General features: G+C 39.7%; 1 protein-coding gene across 3 annotated transcripts in view; it reads left to right on the top strand.

The window, feature by feature from the left end:
• The window catches only part of AOAH (acyloxyacyl hydrolase), a 180,006-nt gene that overhangs the window by 97,192 nt on the left and 62,268 nt on the right, over positions 1–20,546 (top strand). For all 3 annotated transcript variants that reach the window (XM_027574367.2, XM_027574370.2, XM_027574368.2), the window contains one exon: positions 3,753–3,844. In XM_027574367.2, coding sequence (XP_027430168.1) covers positions 3,753–3,844 — 92 coding nt within the window. The remainder of the gene's footprint in view (positions 1–3,752; positions 3,845–20,546) is intronic.

Raw genomic sequence — 20,546 nt, 5'->3', positions numbered from 1 at the left:
GGGAAATAAATGTTAAAATACTCATTTAACTGAGGATAATATTTTTCATGTCTTTTTCCAAAGGAAGTTAGCTGCAGATTCTTCCAAGTGACTTTCTATTATTTGAAAATAAACAACTTAGATCTAACCCAGTTAACAGTGTTGGAAAAGGGAATGTACTGTGCAAGTTGTCCATAACATTGCTGGATAGGGAGGGCTGAAATGGAAACAGTGAAATAAAAGCATCAAGAATATTCCCTTTATCGCTGGAAGATTGGCACGACAAGATGAATGTGTGATTGATACCATTACTCTCTTTCTCTCACTGAAGATGGTTATAAGAAGCCCAAATATAAGTTGAAGTTAGGGCTTAAAATATACTCAAATCTAAAGTATTATGTTTACTGAATATGCGTTAAAAATGAGAACCAATGGGCTTTCTCAACACACACACACACACACACACACACACACAGAATAATGTTAAAATATTACACAAAAATAGTATATTCATGCCAATTATGACAAAAATATTTTATATCATTGATAAAATCAGAAGAAAATCTGAAGCAATCTGAAGCAATCTGAAGCTGTAGTTGACTTAGTGCTCATTGAGTTTCTGATGCTCTTTACAAATTGGGGAAATTTTTCTTGGTAAATATTAAGTCTTTCCACATATGTACATTTAAGGGACATTTAAGATGAGTTTCCTGAGAACATAAATGCTCAAGAGGAATAAGCAGGAGTTGATGAGGGAAATCTTGATTTGCATCTTCCCTGCCTTAAATGCCTGAACTATCTTGGGTATAATGTTGCATGAATAAGGCTTTTAGTGTTTAATGTGATATGACTTAAACATTCTCTTTTTGCTAGGGTCTATAAAACCTTTGCTATTAATGGCCATTACTTCTCATTTTTATCTACCAAATTTACTATGGAAGAAAACGTATGTAAAGGCTTCTATTTGTCTGCTCAAATCTTCTCTATTATCTGGTAATAAACTTCAGTTCTCTTAAACCTGGGACAATCCACTTGGCAAGGGACTCTAGGTGGTCCTTCCAAGCATGATCCTTTACATAGTGTAGGGCTTCTACTTGTCAACCTGCTCTCCTTGCTGTCCTTAGATCCTCCCAACATTCCTGTTGAAGTAGATAGAGTAATATTCGACAGCCATCAGAGATCTCAAAACTGACACATTGGTAAATGTGCTCCATCTTCTCTGCTTTTGCACAGCTAGGAAGAGTGAAACTTCGCCATAACGCCATAAGTGAAGTCTAAAGCACTTACCCGGGGAAACACAGATTTGTATTATTTCAGGGTTAATCGAGTGACTGGGAGAAACCTATGCAACCTAACTTCCTGGGCCTTCCAGAGCTCCAACTGCGGGATACAGACCCACCCTGGTCCCCGCTGTGATTCAGCATCAGCTACCATCTGCTCCAGCTTAAATCCTGGAGGGGATGATTCCAGGACTGATTGGGGCTTTTTTGAGGAGCAGCACGAAGTCCCAGAGTGTCCCAGGTATTTGAGGTCCATTTCTTCAGATGGATCCAGAGACTGAATTGAGAGACCCCACTTCCCAAGACGAGGTTGCTGGCCATTTCCTCGCCTATCCTACCCCTCCCTCCACATCTGTTCTTCCCCAGCTGGGAAGATAAACACTTTATCAGCCACCTCTGACTGAGAATGGTGCTGGATGGGATATGGAAACCACTTCCCATGTGTCATATCCAGATTGTGGAGTTTCACTGTATTGGTAGAGCCAGACACAGAAGTCAGAGCTCCTGGATTTCTAAAGTAAAGCTTTTTCCGACTCTGCCGGCACCCCCTCTGTTATGGCTCCAGGCTGCAGAGAGCATCAGACATGCCTCCCTGTGCCGGCAGGGTTCCTGTCTAATTCCCTGGGAAAGGCAGAGCTGACGGCCCAGAATCAGAAGGCTAGTTCCCTGCCAGTTCCCCAAATCTGGGGTGGTTATTATGCGGATGACTGAGAAAAAGGACAGAGAGTGGTATCCGGAAGTGTTGTATCCTTCTTTTAATGTCCAACGTGTCCTACAGGCTGCTAGCTTACTTAGCACAGCGCATGAATTCTGTCTACATCTCACAAGCCACTTGCTTATTCACTATCTCCGTTTAACACGTCTTACGATTTTCATCCATTCTGTTTGTTTTTCTTGTCTTCACTGGAAGAATTGAATATTCTCAAATCCTACACCAAACACACTTTGAAAGCAGAAAGACCTAGAGAAAAAATAAGATAAAACAAAACAAAACAAAAAAACAACCAGAGAAAACGTTTAATTTATGGTGGCAGCAGAAGCAGAAACCAAAACAGAGAGTATCTGACTCACAGTAATGGCAGAGTTTTGAGCAGAAAGTGGTGGATGCCTCCTGCTAAGGGGGTGACAAAGTGCCAGTCACTGGGACTGCATGGTGCTTTAAGATTCATCAGGAGCCTCCTTTCCATGACCTTGTCTCTGCTCCTTTGATGGAGATAAATCATAATTTATACATTAGTATTATATAATTAATACATAATTATGATAATTATTAGTGATAATACACCATTGTTGTTGCTAGTTAACATAGTCAATCCCAAGAAGCCATCCTTCCCAGTCACCTCTCTTCCACTTCCAGCCTCCCTTGTGCTGGAAATCACACTTGGGACAAGAATAAGGATGGGGTGCTCACCCACTTCCCCCACATCCACTCCCAGCCCCTGGCAACCACCTTTCTACTTTCTGTTTCTATGAGTTTGACAGCTCTAAATACCTTACATACGTGGAATCATATAGTATTTATCTTTTTTGTGAAACTGGCTTACTTCACTTAGCATAATGCCCGTAAGTTTCACCCACGTTGTAGCATGGGTCAGAATCTCCTTCTTCTTAAACACTGAATAGTATTCCATTGTATGTATACACCACAATTTGTGTATTGAACCTCAAATTTAACTGGGCATCCTCTATTTTTATCTGCTAAGTTTGGCAACCCTATTCTGAATACATCAGTCTAGATAAGCTTTTTCTAGAAATTAGACCAGAGTAGAGGTTGATTCCAGAAGGTATTTATAAAAGGAAAAATAAGGGGACATAGCTGACATTTTTCTGCTGTGATTTTGCATAAACCATAGAAATGAGGTTCAAAAGAATCCTGGTTTTGTCAACACTCTGTGTCAGGAGTTCTTGAACTGGAGTCTGTGCTAGAGAGGCAGGGGGTCTGTGAACCCCTTGAAATCATAGGCCACGTAGAGTATATGTGCATCTTTGGGAGTAAAGGAGCCCTAATTAGATTCTCAGAGGTGCCTGAGACTCCTAAGGAGGTCAGGAGACACTGTCTTATTGACTGAGGGCATAGCTTTGAACTCAGGGAAGGCATTTTTGCTGGGGGCTTGGTTATTATTACCCTTTAGACAGTTGATTTCCTGAATATCTAAACTAAAATATGGAGAAAATCCCAGTACATTTAAAAAAGTGGAAAGTTTACCCATCTACTGAAGCATCCCTTTCAAATGAGGGATGAGTATAAGCTGCCATGCATTTCACATCTTTCATAGAAGCTGAATGGAAGCCAGTTCATGAATGATGCTGATCTTTGTGATGTTTCTGATGATAGAGAGGCATATGCTTCATATATGTCAAAGTCCCTTAAAGAGAGAGATTAAGAAAAAGAGAGTGAGAAAAATAGAGAACAATGCCTAGGCAATGAATAATCTTACTACCTGTAAAAAACAGATGACCGTTTTTATAATCACCACTTTATTTTTTCTTTAGAAATCCTTCATCAATTTACCAATAGCTCTTACCAATGAGCTCGACTGGCCCCAACTCTCTGGTGCTACTGGGTTTCTGGACTCCATTAGTGGGTATGTATGTTTGAGTATCTTTAAACATTTCAGTGTATCTATGTAAGGAAAGAACAAGAGATGGGGCTTGCTTCCAAGATGTTGAAATGGGAATTATTAGGAATTGCTTGTCGAACATGAGTAACATACAAGAAATCCATCACTGACATAGAGTCCACTATGCAGTGGGATGTAATGCAAATTGTATTTTATCAGTGCTAGCAAGGAGAGAGTATTTGGCTCTAGAGTTGACCTCTAATGGAAAATGCATAAACCCATCACCGAATTTTTCTCATTCAAGGGATAAGGATGCTTATTGATTATTTACTCTCAGAAATTAATATTTATAAAGGTAATGGCTAAAATTAACAGGCAAGTTGCAAGGTCCTGGAATCACCCTGGCTTTAATGCCCTGGATTTGAAGGTAGAGACAATATATGACAAATCTGAGTGACACACAAACCCAGTTTGCTCTGTGTGATTGGGTGTTGACTCAGAGCGTGGGAACAAGCATTCATAGGTTAGCACCCCATTTTTTTAATTTAATAGGGGACATTGTGTATCATGAACAATTTATCTGATTATTATCTTATTATCTTCACTAAAAATACCTATTAAATAATTACTACTTCATCAGGTACAGATGCTATAGATGTTTCAAAGGTAAATAGGGCTTGACCTGTCTCTACAGCCAATTACAGTTGAGTGGGGCAGATAAGACAATGTACAAATAATGATAATAGAAGAGAGATGTGCCAAAAGACAAGTCTCAACACAGAGCTACAGATTCATTGAAGAAATAATTCATAGAATTAATCAACAGCCACTTCTTTTGGGGGTGTTAGGCAAGGGCCAAACCCTAAAGGATTTACAAGATTAGGGTAATGAAAAAGGTAGAGAGGAAACTAGGAAAGGTAACCAACCTTAAGGAAAGGGTACTCATAATTATGTAGGAATCACCTGTGAATGTGGGGAAAGCAGAGGAGATGTACTTTCAAGTTTAGGTATAGGTTTTCAAGTTTAATCATGTGAAAAATTAGGTTAGTATAATAATACTAAGAGGATCAGTGATAGGGAGAGTAAGAAGTAACCTTCGTGCGGTATTTGCTACATACCAATCATGGTCCTGAGTGTTAAGTAGAGATTTTTCTCATTTCATCTCTTTGTGAGGGTGGTGGCATTAACTTCTGCATTTCACAGTTAAGGAATCTAAGGGTTAAGTAGACAGGTTAAGAAACTTGACCAGAGTCCCATGTTAATAAGAAGTGGTACTATCTGTCATCATGGAACCTGGTGTCACGTTGTCCCAGAGAGTGATTTGGTGAGCAAGGGTCCTCCTAAACCCCAGCTCCCAACCTTTATGTGCTGTTTTCATTCCACCTATGGGAACGTGGCTCTCTGGAGTCTTTGTCACTTTGAGAGCATGGCTATGGGCTGGAGAAATGACTAAAAACTAGAGGAGCCCACCATGGGGAGATGTGCTGTGTATCACCTCAAAGGTCGATCGGGGGCCCCTTGCTAGGGTGCCCATGCTCCCAGCGGTCTGGGGCCACCTATATGCCAGCCTCAGTCTCTCTCTCCCCAGCTGCACCTGCTATTGTCTTTGTCACCTGGAACACATCTAAAGATGGCCAGTCTAGAGTGGCTTCCTGGAAAAAAGACTCTTGTTGATATCCCCACTGCCAACATTGGAATGGAGGAAATAATATTTAAGTGGCCTCCACAATCCAGCCATGTAAAAAATACCTGGAAGTTTCTCTAAATTAAGGCTTTTAGGACAATAACAAGAGGAATTCATTATGAGTGAGAAGTGGACATAGTTTATTATACTTTCAATGGAAGCTTAACTTTAAGTTGAACCCTGTAAAATTCAGCCACTTTTTGATCTAAAGCCTCACAAAGTTGCCATTGAGGAAATACCAGTCTAATGTTTAAAATTAATTGCGAAGTAGCTTAAATCTTCCCTGGAGTCATGCAAAGAATGAAAGACGCCACTCAGCAGGCCCAGCTGAAGTGAAAACTCATTTCCGCATTTCTTTCCACTTATAGCTCACATTCACCAACAGGTGCCCCACATTTCCTGCATCTAATTTTCCCCAAAACTCTACTCCAAAATAGCTCCCGCTCCCAAGCACACTGCTCAGTTGTTTTAGGGTTGTTGTGTTTCTTCGTTTTTTGGGGGGGGGGGGTTTGGTGGGGTAGGAGGGGGGCTGGCAAGGGGAGCCAGCGTCCTTCTTCCCTTCCTCGTCTCCTCTGTCCTCACTCTGGGAGTTTGCTCCCTTCTCAGTGTGAAATCCCACCAGCCCTCCAGTCCCCTAGCCGTGTCCACCGCCATCCCATCAGAGTCCAGCAGGCGGCCAGATCTTTCTTAGGAGAAAGGCAGTGGGGAGAAAGAGAAAGGAAAGTTGCCAGTTTTCAGACACTCAGGGGTTATAATCCTTATAAGGTTGTGCAGAGACATTCTGACACCATCTCACAAAGGAAGTGACTGTCTAGGTGTGTTTTATGTGAACATCACCCCCATCCTGAGCTAGTCTGTGCTGACTTTGCACCTTCTTGTGTGAGACTCTGTGTTGCCATTTATAAAAACTCAGTCTGCTTGGGCAGCCCCCTCCGTGTTAACTCTGAATACGTTCCTTATCTGTTGTTTCTAAGGAGGTGCGCACCCCCACTGGTATGCTGTAGGGTCACCTACCCTGCTGGAGCTTTTCTCTCTCTGTGTTTGTGACCCCAGGTTATCTAGTTGTCTCTTTTTGCCACCTGTTTCTGTATGCTATGCCTGTGTTCTCTGCCACCCAGCTGGAATGGGAAAAAATATATTCAGTTCCTTTTGATAGAAAAGGAAATTCTCTGTCTAGAATCTTGAGTTGCCCCGGATTCCCCCATTAGGCAGACACAGCAGCATGATACCCTTTGTGTGTCACCATTCAGGATGTGTGTCCCACCCCCACCCCCCCCACCCCCGCCCCTGCCCCCAGCAGGAGGTCCTGTTAAACTATCTCTATAATCTCATGCAAATTATACCTGCAGGTAATCTATGCTGGGCCAATCTCCTTCTTAAAAGAATGAAGATTTGTAAAGTGTGTAAAAAATATTAAAGATTAGAGTATGATGAAAATCCTCTTCTGGTTGAATTGGGCAAGTGAAAAAACTATTGACCCAGAAGCAGCATTTGTGAGCCATGTAGGCAGCTTCCACAGGCATTTTGAGCAAATGTCCTTTTGAGCCCAAATGCTTATCAGCACAGGATAGAGTGTATTGATTTCTCTGTTCACCTGGATCTCTGGAAAGTGCTTCCTATTATCTGTGATCAGCCTCATGCTTTGTGTATTAACAATGTTCTTTGGAAAATGTACCTTTGAAAGCAAAAGAATGCAGTTTGGGAGAGAAAATGGTTGCTTTCCTTTTCTTTTTCCAATATACCCTTCACCCCTCAAAATTTAGTATCTTTTTTATAAGATAAATGTAACTAATTGAAATTATATGCATGCGTTAAAAGACAAACACAACCCCTTACTTTTATAAATCTTTACATTCTGGGGTCCCTGGGTGGCTCAGTTGGTTAAGCATCTGACTCTTGGTTTCAGCTCAGGTCATGATCTCAGGATCATGATATTGAGCCCTGCATTGGCTCCCTGCTGAGCGTGGAGCCTGCTTAAGATTCTCTCTCTCCCTCTCCCTCTGCCCCTCCCCCACTGCTAGTACATGTTCTCTCTCAAAAAAAAAAACAAAAACAAAAAACCTACAAATCTTTATATCCTTCAGTTCAGTCTACATTAACAAAAATCTGTTCTCTTGACTCTCAGGGTCCAGAAAATTCAAAAAGCAATATCCTTTAAAACCATGTGGGTTTTTGTTGTTGTTGTTGTTGTTTTGTGTGTGTGTTTTGTTTTGTTTTTTGGTTTTTTTTTTTTTGTCTTCCCAGTATGATTTAGAAAGCAATTAAGTGATTCAAAGGCAAAAACTAAAAACAAAAAAAACCCACCTTGTGAGGCTGGTAGTTTGGAGGCTGGGAACCCAACAGTAACTAACATTGGGAAGGAGAACTATAACTGTGAGTGAGAAGAAAAAGGTATTTTTCTAAAGATTAAAAAGAGTACTTCATGTTCAGATCACCTTCAAAAGCAATCAATGTAAGAGAAAAATCCGATTTAAGGTAAAGAACCCAAGGCCCCGTAACACATGTGGAAATATGGGAAACAATACCAAAACTCAGGAAGGAAGGACTTCTCATTTACAAGCAATACTTAAAATTCCAGAGCCCTGTGAGTCAGTGTGATGAAGTAGGAGGAAGACTGTATTTACAGGTACAAGGTTCTGGTTCTGTATGGCCCTCAGTGGAATAGAGAGCATCCCTGGACCTCATTTATATGTTGAAGTTGAGTTGTACCTAGCCATCTCTGAAGTTCTCCCCAGTGTTCAAGTTTAGTGGCTACAGGGCAATGTGCTATTAAAGTCCACAACCTACCTCGTGATGCTGCTTGGTTTAGAAGCACTGGAGGAAGCTGGTAGGAAAATATGCTCCTGCATCTCCCCACCGAATATGTTTTTCTCCACCCCTTAACTAGCTGTGCCTTCAGACAAGAAAGACCTGGCTAATTTAATGGGTCAGAGCCTGAGACATTTAGGAACCATGTTTCTCTAGGGCCAGCATAGCTGTGCCATAAAGTCTGAACCCTTGCATAGTAAGCCCCGCACTGTGTGATACTGGGTGCTGGACCATCTCTTCATTAAAGTGGCACTCCATGATTGTCCTTCATGGGTACTGTTTCCTCCAAGCAAACCTCAGAAAGGGAAACAAACCCTTAACAAAATAAACCTCAGAAACAAAACCTCACAAAGGGAAACCAGGGCGCCTGGGTGGCTCAGTTGGTTAAGCAACTGCCTTCAGCTCAGGTCATGATCCTGGAGTCCCGGGATCGAGTCCCGCATCGGGCTCCCTGCTCTGCGGGGAGTCTGCTTCTCCCTCTGACCCTGTTCCCTCTCGTGCTCTCTATCTCTCATTCTCTCTCTCTCAAATAAATAATAAAATAAAATAAAATCTTTAAAAAAAAAAGAAAGGGAAACCAAACCCTTAACAAAAATAACCACTTGAACCCAACTGCATATAACCTGAGCATTTATGGTTGTCCAATCCCCTTCTGAAAGTGGGGCCAGGGATGGTCCAGTCAGTAGAGTTCTGCAGGCTGGGGCTAAATGGTAGAGAAGTCCCTCAACGCTGGAGGGCAGAGGCGACTGAGAGGAAAAACAGGGTAGCAATCAGAGCTTTAAAAAAAGAAGATGAAGTTAGCCGTAAAAAAATCATGAAAGCCAAAAGAGCCAAGAGTAATTACCAAAGTTCTATGAGGCTGGAAGGTAAGAGTGAGCTCAGGGGGCCAACATAAGTGGGTGCAAACTACATGGAATTTTCTAGAGTAAATGTGGCTCCCTCTGCCTCTGGCTTAGACTTGCTACTTGGGGCCAGAAACATAGCACATGCTTAGAAAGAATAGACATAGCTACTGTGCAAAGTGGCACAGTAATGCTATTCAAGGACGTTTAAACACACATCTCTGATGAGAGGTGTCCTAGAATCTGAGTGTTAAAGGTTATCTGTTCTCTCCAACCCAATAGACATTATATGAGAGAACAATTTTGAAAAGCAGTGTATCATTCCAAACCAAGTCGCTTGGGGCGTTAAAAACAGAAAATTGGAGAGAAGGGATTTGCAGCTAAGATTTGCTAACCTAATTTCATGTTTTAAAAAAGACATGTAAGTACTAAACACTAATGGGCTTAATAACCTTATTAAATCCATTATTGAAAAATTACATGTGATGTAAGTGCCAATGATTAGCCGTCTTATAATTATACTTGGCAAAACAAATAATTAGCCTGAGAGTTGGTCATTTGAAGTTAGCTGAGGCTGATTGTAGTGGAGTATAGTCTCCATCAGTGCTTTTCCAAGTGTGGTCCGTGGACTGCTGGAAGGTGGGTCTCTCAGACCTTTTCAGGGGATCTACAAGGTAAAAACCATTTTCACAACAGAATTAAAACAGCATTTGTCTTTCGTGCTGTGCAGCCATTTATACTGATGCGCAAGAGCAGCGGTGAAGGTGCTGACATCTGAGCATGAATCAAAGCGGTGGCACCAAACTACATTAGTAGTAACTGTGGTCTTCACCTCTACACGGTCCTGGTTTTAAAAAAGAGGGGGACATCTTCCCCTGAAAAGTTCATCCATGAAGCAGAAATATCATTAATTTTATTAAAGTATATACATGATTTTTTAATACTTTCATCTGATGAAATGGGAGATATACATAAAAGCACCTTTGCTGCTTAACAAAACATGATTGTCTTAAGGAAAACACTTGTATAAAGGAGTTGAGAGCTATAGTCCACTCCAATCGGTTTTTCATGGAATACCAGTTTTACTGAAAAGAACTAGAAAATAAATTATAGGTATTCAGATTGGATATGTGGCAGATATTGTATCTGAAATGAGGGAACTTCAAGGAAAACAACTGACAGTATTGATTGTTAATCATAAAATTTGAGCTTTCGGAGAAAAGTTTGAATTTTTGAAAACTTGCATTTTCTCTTATGAACTTGACATCTTCCTAATACTCAAAACCTTTCTAATAGATATATAGTGCAAGCAACAAGTATGATTTTTCAATATTATGTCATAAAATGTATCAACAGTTAGAATATCTGCATAACTCAGTGAGCCAATATTTTCTAAATGACCAGTATATGATACGTAAAACCATGCATGGGTAAACGATCCACTCAAAGCACAAGATACACCAATGCATTTTAATGTAATGTGGTGCAAAAAAAAGTTCATTGATTTATTTTCAGATTCTACATTGCAACTAATCAATCTTTAAGAAAATACCACGTCTCAAGTTTTGGTATAGAATCAAAGAAGGCTATCCATACTTATCTAAAAAAGATATTAAAATGTGACTCCCTTTTTCAGCTACATGTATGTTTAAGATGAGATTTTCTTCATATAATTCCATCAAAACAACCTATCACAACAAATTTAATGCAGAAGCAGAGATGAGAACAGAGCTGTCTTCTATTAAAGTCAGACACTAAGGAGATTTGCAAAATTGTAAAATGATGCCATTTTTCTCACTAATTGGAGGAAGGGTTGGAAAATATATATTTTTCAGAAAAAAAATGTTACTTATGTTAACATGTAATGGGTTTATTATTTTAAATGAGTTAACAAATATGCTTTCAAATTTCTAAGTTTTAATTTCTAACACATAAATACTGACAGCTATAATCACATAAAGAAAGCTCTCTGGGTTCCTCAGTAATTTGAAGAGTATAAAATGGTTCTGAGAGCAACAAATTGAGAACTTCTCTGCCAGGGAATGAGTATGAAAGAGAAATGTGACCGTGGATGGAGGCTGGGGGATGCCAACATGCAGAGGTTTGGGAAGAGAAGATGAAGGAATAGTTCTCGAAGTGGAGAGAAAACTAGAAGGGTTCAGTATCCTACAGACCAAGAAAGTGTTTCCAAAGGACAAGTGCCTTTCAGCCAAATGCTGCCAGAGGCAGAAGAGGATGGGGATGGAGAAAGAGCACTGGATATGCAGGGTGGTGAGCAGGGGCGACTGGCCAGAAATGTCTCCTGGGACAGAGATGGGAACCTGACTGCCGAGAGTACTTTCCAGGAGGTGATGAAGGAAGTGAGCATCAACAACTCATTTAACAGGTTTCACTATTAAAGGGAACAGAGAAAGGGGGTGATAGCTGGTGGGGAATAAAAGATCAGGGAGACATCTTTTTTAGGTGAGAACTCCTACAGCATAATTTTAGTGAGAGGAAGATCCAACAAAGAGAGAAAGGTGGATGAGGGAAGGAACCAGGTCCTGGAGAAGGCAAGAAGGGCTGCAGTGCCGGGCAGGGAGGCCCTGCCCCTTGGGCAGGAAGGACCATCTGTGCATGCTATGGCTCCTAGCCAAGGACTCTTCCTGCATACACTGGCAAATCTCTCCACCTGCAACAACTTCTCCCCTGACTCTACTCATTTCTAAATTTTCACTTTTTAATTTAACTACTCAAATCATGAGTACATTTTCATCTTACAAAAAATACTGAGGTATGTAAAGTAAAAAGTCAAAGCTTTCCCCCAATTTCACCCCCTTTCCCAAGAGAAAGCCCTGTTATCAATTTAGTGTGATTTTCTTCAGATCCCTTCCGTGTGATTACATGTGTAAATCCGTATATAAAGAAATAAATGTTTCATTGGGATTTCCCCTGTAAGTAACATTATGCTGTGCATGACATATGGAAAATTAATGCTTTGCTTTAACAATAGTTATTGAAGCACTTTCTATTCTTGTGCAATTCTGCATGGTATTTCATAGTATGGTCATTTTGTTCTCCTACAGATGGACAGTCAATTCCAAATCCTCATTACACCCAATAATGCCATAATGAACATTCTCCAGTTCTCTTTATGAAACCCCGTGAGGATATCTTTAGGAAGAAATGGCTAACTCCAAATGTATACATTCTTAATTTTTCATCATCCCTCCAAAAAGGCTATCCCAATTTACATCCCCACAAATAGTATATGAGAACACTTGTTTCCCCACATCCCTGCCAATACTGAATATTGCCCACTTTCTTCATTTTTTCCAATCTAACAGTGTTTTATTGTTGTTCTAATATGTAGTCTCCTGGTCACTAATGAGTTTGAGCATCTTTTCAGGAGCATTTACAAATTCGCCTTTGTCTTATCTGGTTACCCTATGTTCATGCTTTTACACTTACCATTTAGGAGTCAGTTCCTTTAGACAGCCTCCTCATGCCAACTCCCCGTCTAACTGGATGATTCTCTCCTGTACTCCTATTATGCTTCTTCAGTACCAATGTCACCTCACTTGTCATAACTGTTTCTTTATTGTTTTTCCTCTCCACCCAGCCCCATACCAGACTCTGAGCATCTTGAGTACAGGAATTGGCTTGACTTTGTTCCAGAGCCCTAGCCCCTGACACATTATGTGGCACCATATAGAAGGTACTCAGGAGAAGAATTACTGAATAAGTTCATAATGATTATCATTTTACATTTGTAGATTGCTTTCCAATCTACAAGCCTCCTTCCCTTGCATTTTCTCAGATTGCCTAAATCAAATCAGATTTGCAGGAATTAACATTTCGGAAAAAATGCTAGGGATAAGGGAGGAGGAATATAAACAGCACGAATCGAATCACCAGCTGCATGATGTGATGCATGTAAAAATAAATCGTAACTTAAGCCATTGGACTACTAAGCGTGTTCTGTAATAAATATTCTACAAGAGATTAGCACAATTCATTAAAATGTAAAAATAACCACATGATCAACAAGTTGGAGGTAGTGAATTTCAAGTAAAATATCAATTCAGTAGCCAGGTAGAAGGAATAAAACAAGTGAGAGATCTGCTACAAGTGAATTTGGTCAGTTATAGATGAGTCAAGCCTCGATGTAAAATTTTGTCCAGAATGATAAAATTGTGCAGTCTAGACTGATCAAAGCAAAGGAAAAACCTCCAAATTTCTCTAACAGGATTCCTATAACCAACTGAACCTGAGATTTTAGGCCGTCTCCATGCTCACATACAGGTAGAAATAATTCATCAATATTCTCCAAACACTGTTCTGTGAAAGACTAGTTCCACAAGCTGTCACACACATTTTTCAAAAGATCCCTAGGTCAACTAAGTTTTGGAAATGCCGGTTTGAATAAGGAGAAACACTTTTATTCAGTATAAGATTAATAAGAGCCTTTAATAAGGCAAAAAAAAAAAAACCTTGTTATATCTCCAAGGTTTAATATGGAACAGTTCCTAAATTCATTTACTTATTTGACCACAGAACTATGTAGAATCTCTCTCTCCCTTTCTCTCTCTCTCCCTCCCCCTCTCTCTCTTCTTTTCTGTGTGTATGTGTGTATATTTTATGAGAAAGATACATCTCAAGAAGCTGGTGTTTCACAGCATCCTTTGAGAAATGCTGTTTAGATTATTAAAACAATATTTTGTGCATCACAAGCGATCTTTTTACCTTTGTAAGTGTCCACACCTTATATCTCTCAGTTTTCTCATAGTTTAATGTTTATGCTGATGCAGTGGCCTAGAATCAAATCTGAGGTCAAAAAAAAAAAAAAAAAAAAAAGGGCAGGAGGGAAACAGTTATTACTGCCCCAAGCTCTGAGAAGGACAGACGGAGGAATCTTAGTGGGAGGTTAACTTAACAGGTAAGAAGCCTTATCTGAGTAGAGTAGCTCATGAATTATTGAACACAAGGCCCATGAAGTCTATTTCCCTGTATTATTTGCTGCTCCAAATTTAAAATCTATCATGCTGTCTGACTAATCTTTTCATGTCTGAACTCCTAGGACCTCCTCTAGAGCCATCCTCACCCCTACACACACCCCTGCATAATTAGCCCATTGCCAGTCTCTCTGAATACACAGTGAGTCGAATTCTGCATGTTTAGTTCTCTCTGAGGCTGAAATCTTCGTTGTTCTGTGATGTGGTGAATTAGAGGTTGCACAGGGATCTGGTATCAAAGGACTAGAAGGAATTCTAAAAGTTCTTTAATCCATCCCCATGGCCCCATGCTGGTCTGACTTCCACCTACATCAGAAAGAAAACTCCCCACACTTTTCTTAAATATTCCTGGCAGTAGCAGTCCCTGGATAAAGCCGTTCCAGTCTCTAAATTATTCAATTTTTATCCTAATTCACTCTCCTGCCCTAACCCTTCACATCAGATGTTACCATTTTTCTCTCCCTGACCCTGCTGCTAGTCTTCCATGCCCTGGTCTTTTTTTGTGTGTCTCATTCCCTATGATGCAACTTAATTAGGGTGTCAGAATGTATACCCAAACTAGCAGTGCTCTGCAGAGAATCAGAAATCAGTTCAGAAACTTCACCAGGCCCTGATACACCACTCTTGCTTGCATGATATCATACTCGGTCTACCCCCAAAACCTCTGACGTGCTAAGTCTATTGGGAAACTGTTCTGAAGCCTCTCTCTGAGAAGGTTCTGCTTTGAGTCAACATAGGAGGGGCTGAAATTTTTTTTCAGTTCTAAATCGACCCCTTTAATTTGTATCATACTTGAAGCTCATTCTTGGTTTTATTCTTTTTGTTTGTTTGTTTGTTTTCCATTTCTTCATCATAAAATGGCATGGGGGTGGTGGGTCATTAGAAGGTGCTCAGAGAAAGTGTTTTTTGTCTGCTACCTGAACCCACAGCGGGGAAAGTAATCAGTACACGTTCTGTAGGAGATTTCCCTATTTTGAATTTTGGTGTTAGGAATCAAAAGCTGACAGTGTGTCCTCACATGAAATGCCCTGCAGTAGACAGAGCTGGTCAAAGTGGGACTTTAACGTGGCATGCTTCGAAGCCAGCCCTGTAGGTTGAGGACACCAGCATCTTAGGCACTGGGGAAAGTGGAAAGAAGAAAACCTTCAAGTACTTCAAGTACTCCTCCTTTGCATCCCTCAAACTAAACTACTACGTCTTCTACCAGCCCATTGGACTTGGCTTGAATGTACAACAGAGGGAAAAGGGAGAAACAAAAGGTCACACTGAGAAACCTGTGTCCAAGTGGGGTTAGGGAGCGAGAGGAGTGGGGATTCGAAACCAGAGAGGTCATCACGGTTAACCTCACTAGGCGCAGTCTCCGTGGTTTCTCCCATGAATTCAAATCTAACCGACTTTGTATGCAGATGACTTCCCATCAAGCATTCTTCTCAATTTCTTAGCATCTCAAAAATATTCTACTATAGGCTTCTCAAAATATTATATTGATTTTTCTGTCTTCTCTGGATTCTTGAGCACTCCATGAGAAATTCAATCCCTAGAATTTATAAGACAGATTATGTATTCGAGGTGGGATGAAAGAAAACATTATCTTTGATTATGTGAAATGTTTTCTAGTGCCTAGTACAAAACCTTAATCTCAAAATTCCACATACTATTTCTGGTCAGAAATATTAATGAAACTATTCACCGGCTGGCAAAGATTTTGTATTCTTGTAAAGAAATCTGCAACTAACTATCTATAATATAAATATCTACACTATTCGCTCTTCATGATCAGGTCATGAGCAAAACAGTATTTTGGTACATAAATTCCATTTTTAGAATTATCAAAAATACATTTATGACTAAATATTGGTAACAAGTACTTTCCCAAAGGAAAATAGCCCCTCTTTATTGACCGTGAAATTATTTTAGCTTTGAACTCAGATCTAATGTCCATTTCCCATCTGCTTTTTCAAAATATAATAAAATAGTCAAGGCAGAGGGCAGAAATGATGCAGAGTGTATTTGTTTCAGGCTTCTGGGTAAGATAACAGATGGAACAAAGCATTTGCTTCTCTCCCTTGAGAAACCCCACTAAAATGACAGTAAATGAACTGGTCTCCAAGGACAAAGAGAACAGGAAGAGCCACCAGCCACAAAATGTCGGAAGCCAGAAAGCAGGACAGGAGATAACCAACCTAGTCGACTCAGAAAGCTGCATCCTGAGCCAGTAGGAGGGAATGTCAAGAAGCAACCCAGTTTACACTGTATCCCCCGAAAGACTTGGGGATCGACTACATATGGTAGCTCTAGAAATGGAGGTGAGGGTAAAAACTAGTGTCAGTTGAAAGATTGCTGAAAAAGCAGTTAGATCCTTAGACTCTTTCCCAACTTTACACAGCTGGGCAGCTGCCTCCCCTTACTCTGGTATTAAGACTAGAGGTTTATTATTCTCTGGAGATGCTAAAATCAAAGGCTTCTGGACTGAGGGACACTAAACATAAGTGAGGAGAGGAGTACCCACTAAAACACATGCATGCTGAATGCAGACAACCAGCTCCAGAGTGCTGAAGACCAGAAGAGCCTTCCCAGGGGAATCTTCACATCCCAGGGAGGAAAGCTCCAGACACAGACAGCAGGGTTTCCCTGAGAAAGTCCCCACCAGCCCAGGCTACGGTGAGGACCATAGTCAACAAGCTACACCCAGGGGTCCATTTTCCAATCAGCTTTTAAGTTTTCAACCCATTTCCACTTTTAAATACAAGCCAACAAACATTCCAGTATCATCAGACATCTGAGGGAAATCTTGAATGTGAAAGACAACACAAAAAGAGAAAAAGGAACTTCAAGAAAACAAACTATTGTTCTGTTTTCTAAGGAAGAAAATGTTTTTCTTAGACTCGAATTGATACCCTATTTATAAAAAATAACTAGAATTAATATCGTCAAAAAGATAAGAGGTTTCATTCATGTAATTAGGTTATGCTAAAACTAAAAATATATTCAAAGAACAAAAAGGGTCACTTGGAAATTATGCATCAGATAACTTTCATAAAGGGATTGAAAGATAAATTTGAGGATATCCTCCAGAAAATAGAGCAAAAGACAAAGATATGGAAAATAGGGCAGAAAAACTAGGAAGATCAAAAGACCAGAGCCCAACTGACCCAATATACAAATAATAGGGGTTCTAAGAAAAAAAAAGGAAGAAATCATCAATGAAATAATTCAAGAACATCTCTGAGAACTGACAGACATGAATTTCCAGGTTGAAAAGGTCCATCAATGACTAACACTGTGAATGAAAATAGAGCCACACCAAGCCTGTCATCCCACTTCAGAACTCTTGGAACAGATGCCACCATGGGCTTTCAAAGGATCGAGGCACAGAATAGCTTCAGACAACAGCACTAGGAGGGTAGGAGCCAATGAACTGATTCCTTCAAACTTCTGAGGGAAAATGATTTTAACCTAGAATTCTATAACCATCTGTTCTGGTTATCTATTGTTGTGTAACAAAGTACTCCAAACTTTAGTGGCTTAAAACAACAACCATTTTCTTTATATCTCACAGTTTAGCATATCAGGAATTCAGGAAAAGTTTGGCTGGCCAATTCTTCCTCTCCTTGTGACATTGACCATGGTATTCACCTAGTGGCTGGATTAGAGGGTCCACATGGCTTCACTCATATAACTGGTGCCTAGGAAAAGGCAGTTAGAAGACTCAGTTTAGCTGGGTCCCTCTTCCTTTCCAGAGAGGGCCTTTTTTTTTTTTTTAATAGACTTTAATTTTTTAGCAATTTTAGGTTTACAGAAAAATTGAGCAGAAAATACAGAATTCCTATATACTCTCTCATCTCTTCAATTTCCCCTATTACTGACATCTTGCATTAGTGTGGTACATTTGTTTTAAATGAAGAGCCAATATTTACATATTATTCTTAACTAAAGTCCATAGTTTACCTAAGGGTTTATTCTTTATGTAGAACCTTCCATGGGTTTTGACAAATGCATAATGGCATGTATCCACCATTACCCTTTCATATAGACGAGTTTCATTGACCCCCTCCTCCGCCAAAAAAAGCCTGTGCTCCACTTATTATTCCATGGTTTTGCCTTTTCCAGAGTGTCATGTAGTTGGAATCATACAGAATATAGCCTTTTCATATTGGCTTTTTTCACTCAGCGATATGCATTCAAGGTTTCTCTATGTCTTTTCATGATTTGATAGCTCTCTTCTTTTTACTGCTGAATAATAGTCCATCGTATGAATATACCACAGTTTTGTTTACCCATTCACCTATTGAAGGACATTATGGCTACTTCCATTGTAGGGTCTTTTTACATGGTATCTCCAACTGGATAGTCAGGCTTCTTACATAATGGATCAGGGCTTCAATAGACCAAAGTTGCCAAGTATCTTAAAAACCAGGCCATAACTGGCACAGAATCGCTTCTACCATACCCTATTGGTCAAAAAGCCACATAACAGCCAAAATTTAAGGGTAGGAGTGTCAAAGATAATGAGGTCATCTCTAATCTACCACACCAGCTGATGAGAGACAAACCCTGATGGTCCTGGAGGCTTATTTCTGTCTTCCTATTGATTGCTTAGCAAGAAGCTGATTCATCATGTTCAGGACTCCTCCTGTTTAACAAAATAATTGCCTATACCATAAATCTGTTATTGTTACACAGTGACTTATAAACACCAGACCATTCTTTCACTAAGGATATGTAGGGAGTCCTAGATGTGTCTAGTCTAGCTATGCCCCGTCTAAAACACCTTTCTATAAGGTAATGAAAGTTCAGAGACCAAGCGAACACTATTACTTCTCCACTTGAAGTTTTTCCCCAACAAGTCTTATTAACCATATTTATGTTTATCTTATGATGCAAGCTGTGTTTCTGGGCCTACATTATACCTCACCAAATCAAACAATAGAAACATTTTTAGATATACAAATGTTAAAAAAAAATAAGTTACATCCCCCACATCCTACAAAAGTTACTTAAAAACATTCTCCATCAGAAAAAATTAAAATGTGGTCTTCTAGAAAACAGATCTGCTAAGTCAGGAAGAGGTAGAGGGAATCTGATGAAGATAGGGGCTCCCAGGATATCTACTGAGCATGAGTGTGAGAGGGCAGCAAGTCCAGAGTAATCAGGTCAAGAGATTTCAGGAGACATTTCCACAAGACAAAATTAATAAACTCTCTAATAGAGCATATTGAAAGGGGATCAAACAACCGTAAAAGATTTGAGAGTAAATTGATGATAAATACTTAAAAAAAATAAGCAAAGAAACAAAAGGCTCCTATTAACTTCAGGGAAATAAAAGAATTTGGAAGGGAAGAAAAAGCAATCATTGATCATTTGTGAATAGTTAAATGCTCCTCTTGGTGGTAGGAAGTGAATAGATAATGCCAAAGACTACAAATAAAGAAGTGGACTTGAAGGTATGTTATTTAGAGATAAAAAAGAAAATGCCCAATGACTCAGTCAGTTGAGGCTGCAATTAGTTGCCTCTGGGAATGGAGAAATGGGGAGAGCAGGGTAGTACGGGATTACTGTTTATCACTACAAGCCTTATAGATATAAATAGTTCAACTGTCTTGGTTCACATTCACCTTTTCAGTGAGGCTTGCTCCAACCACTCTAACCTTATTTCCCCTGCCTCCCCTTTTTTTCATAGCACTTACCATCTTCTAGCATCCTCTCTAATTTGTTCATTCAAGATGCTTATTAGGTTTTTCCCTGATGGAATGTCAACAATACAGGGGCAGGGGTCTTTGTCTTCCTCATTTACCAATATGACTCAGGTGCCTAGAGGAGTGTCTGGAACATGGTAGGGCTTGTTAAACATCACTCAAGTAATACAAATTTGACTTTTTTAAACTATGTGCATGGGTAGGTTTGATTTTTAAAAACAAAATAAGTCATTCACCTCAAAACTCCACCACAAAGCAAAAATCCCATACTTAAACTATTGCTCAGACATCATGCTCTTCTATCAAAAAATATTATCATTAGTTTTCTCAGACTTCAAAAAGACTACTTTCAGTGCATTCCAAGTGCCCAAACCTGATACATGCTTACCTTTCTGAAGCACTGAGACAGTTGGCAAGCACTCTAATACAATAAATGAGACTCGTGTAATACAAATAAATGGTGATTTATGTAAGGTTGTGAGATATGAAGTTATTATAATGAAGAAAAGACACAATACATTTGAGGAGTAATCAAATACTTCTGAGTTTAATTATTATTCATTAGTCTATACCTGGTCTTGTTTCAAAAAGGATTTTACAGAAGCCTATAAAAGCATAAAGAACATAACATTAAATTACATTTCAATTAAATTAAAGCTTGGCAAAAGAAGATAGACAATCAAAGACGGGACAAAGAGAAGC

The sequence above is a fragment of the Zalophus californianus genome, chromosome 12 (genome assembly GCF_009762305.2).
Source record: "Zalophus californianus isolate mZalCal1 chromosome 12, mZalCal1.pri.v2, whole genome shotgun sequence".
Taxonomy (NCBI): Eukaryota; Metazoa; Chordata; class Mammalia; order Carnivora; family Otariidae; genus Zalophus; species Zalophus californianus.
This window is presented reverse-complemented; position numbering and strand designations above follow the sequence as displayed.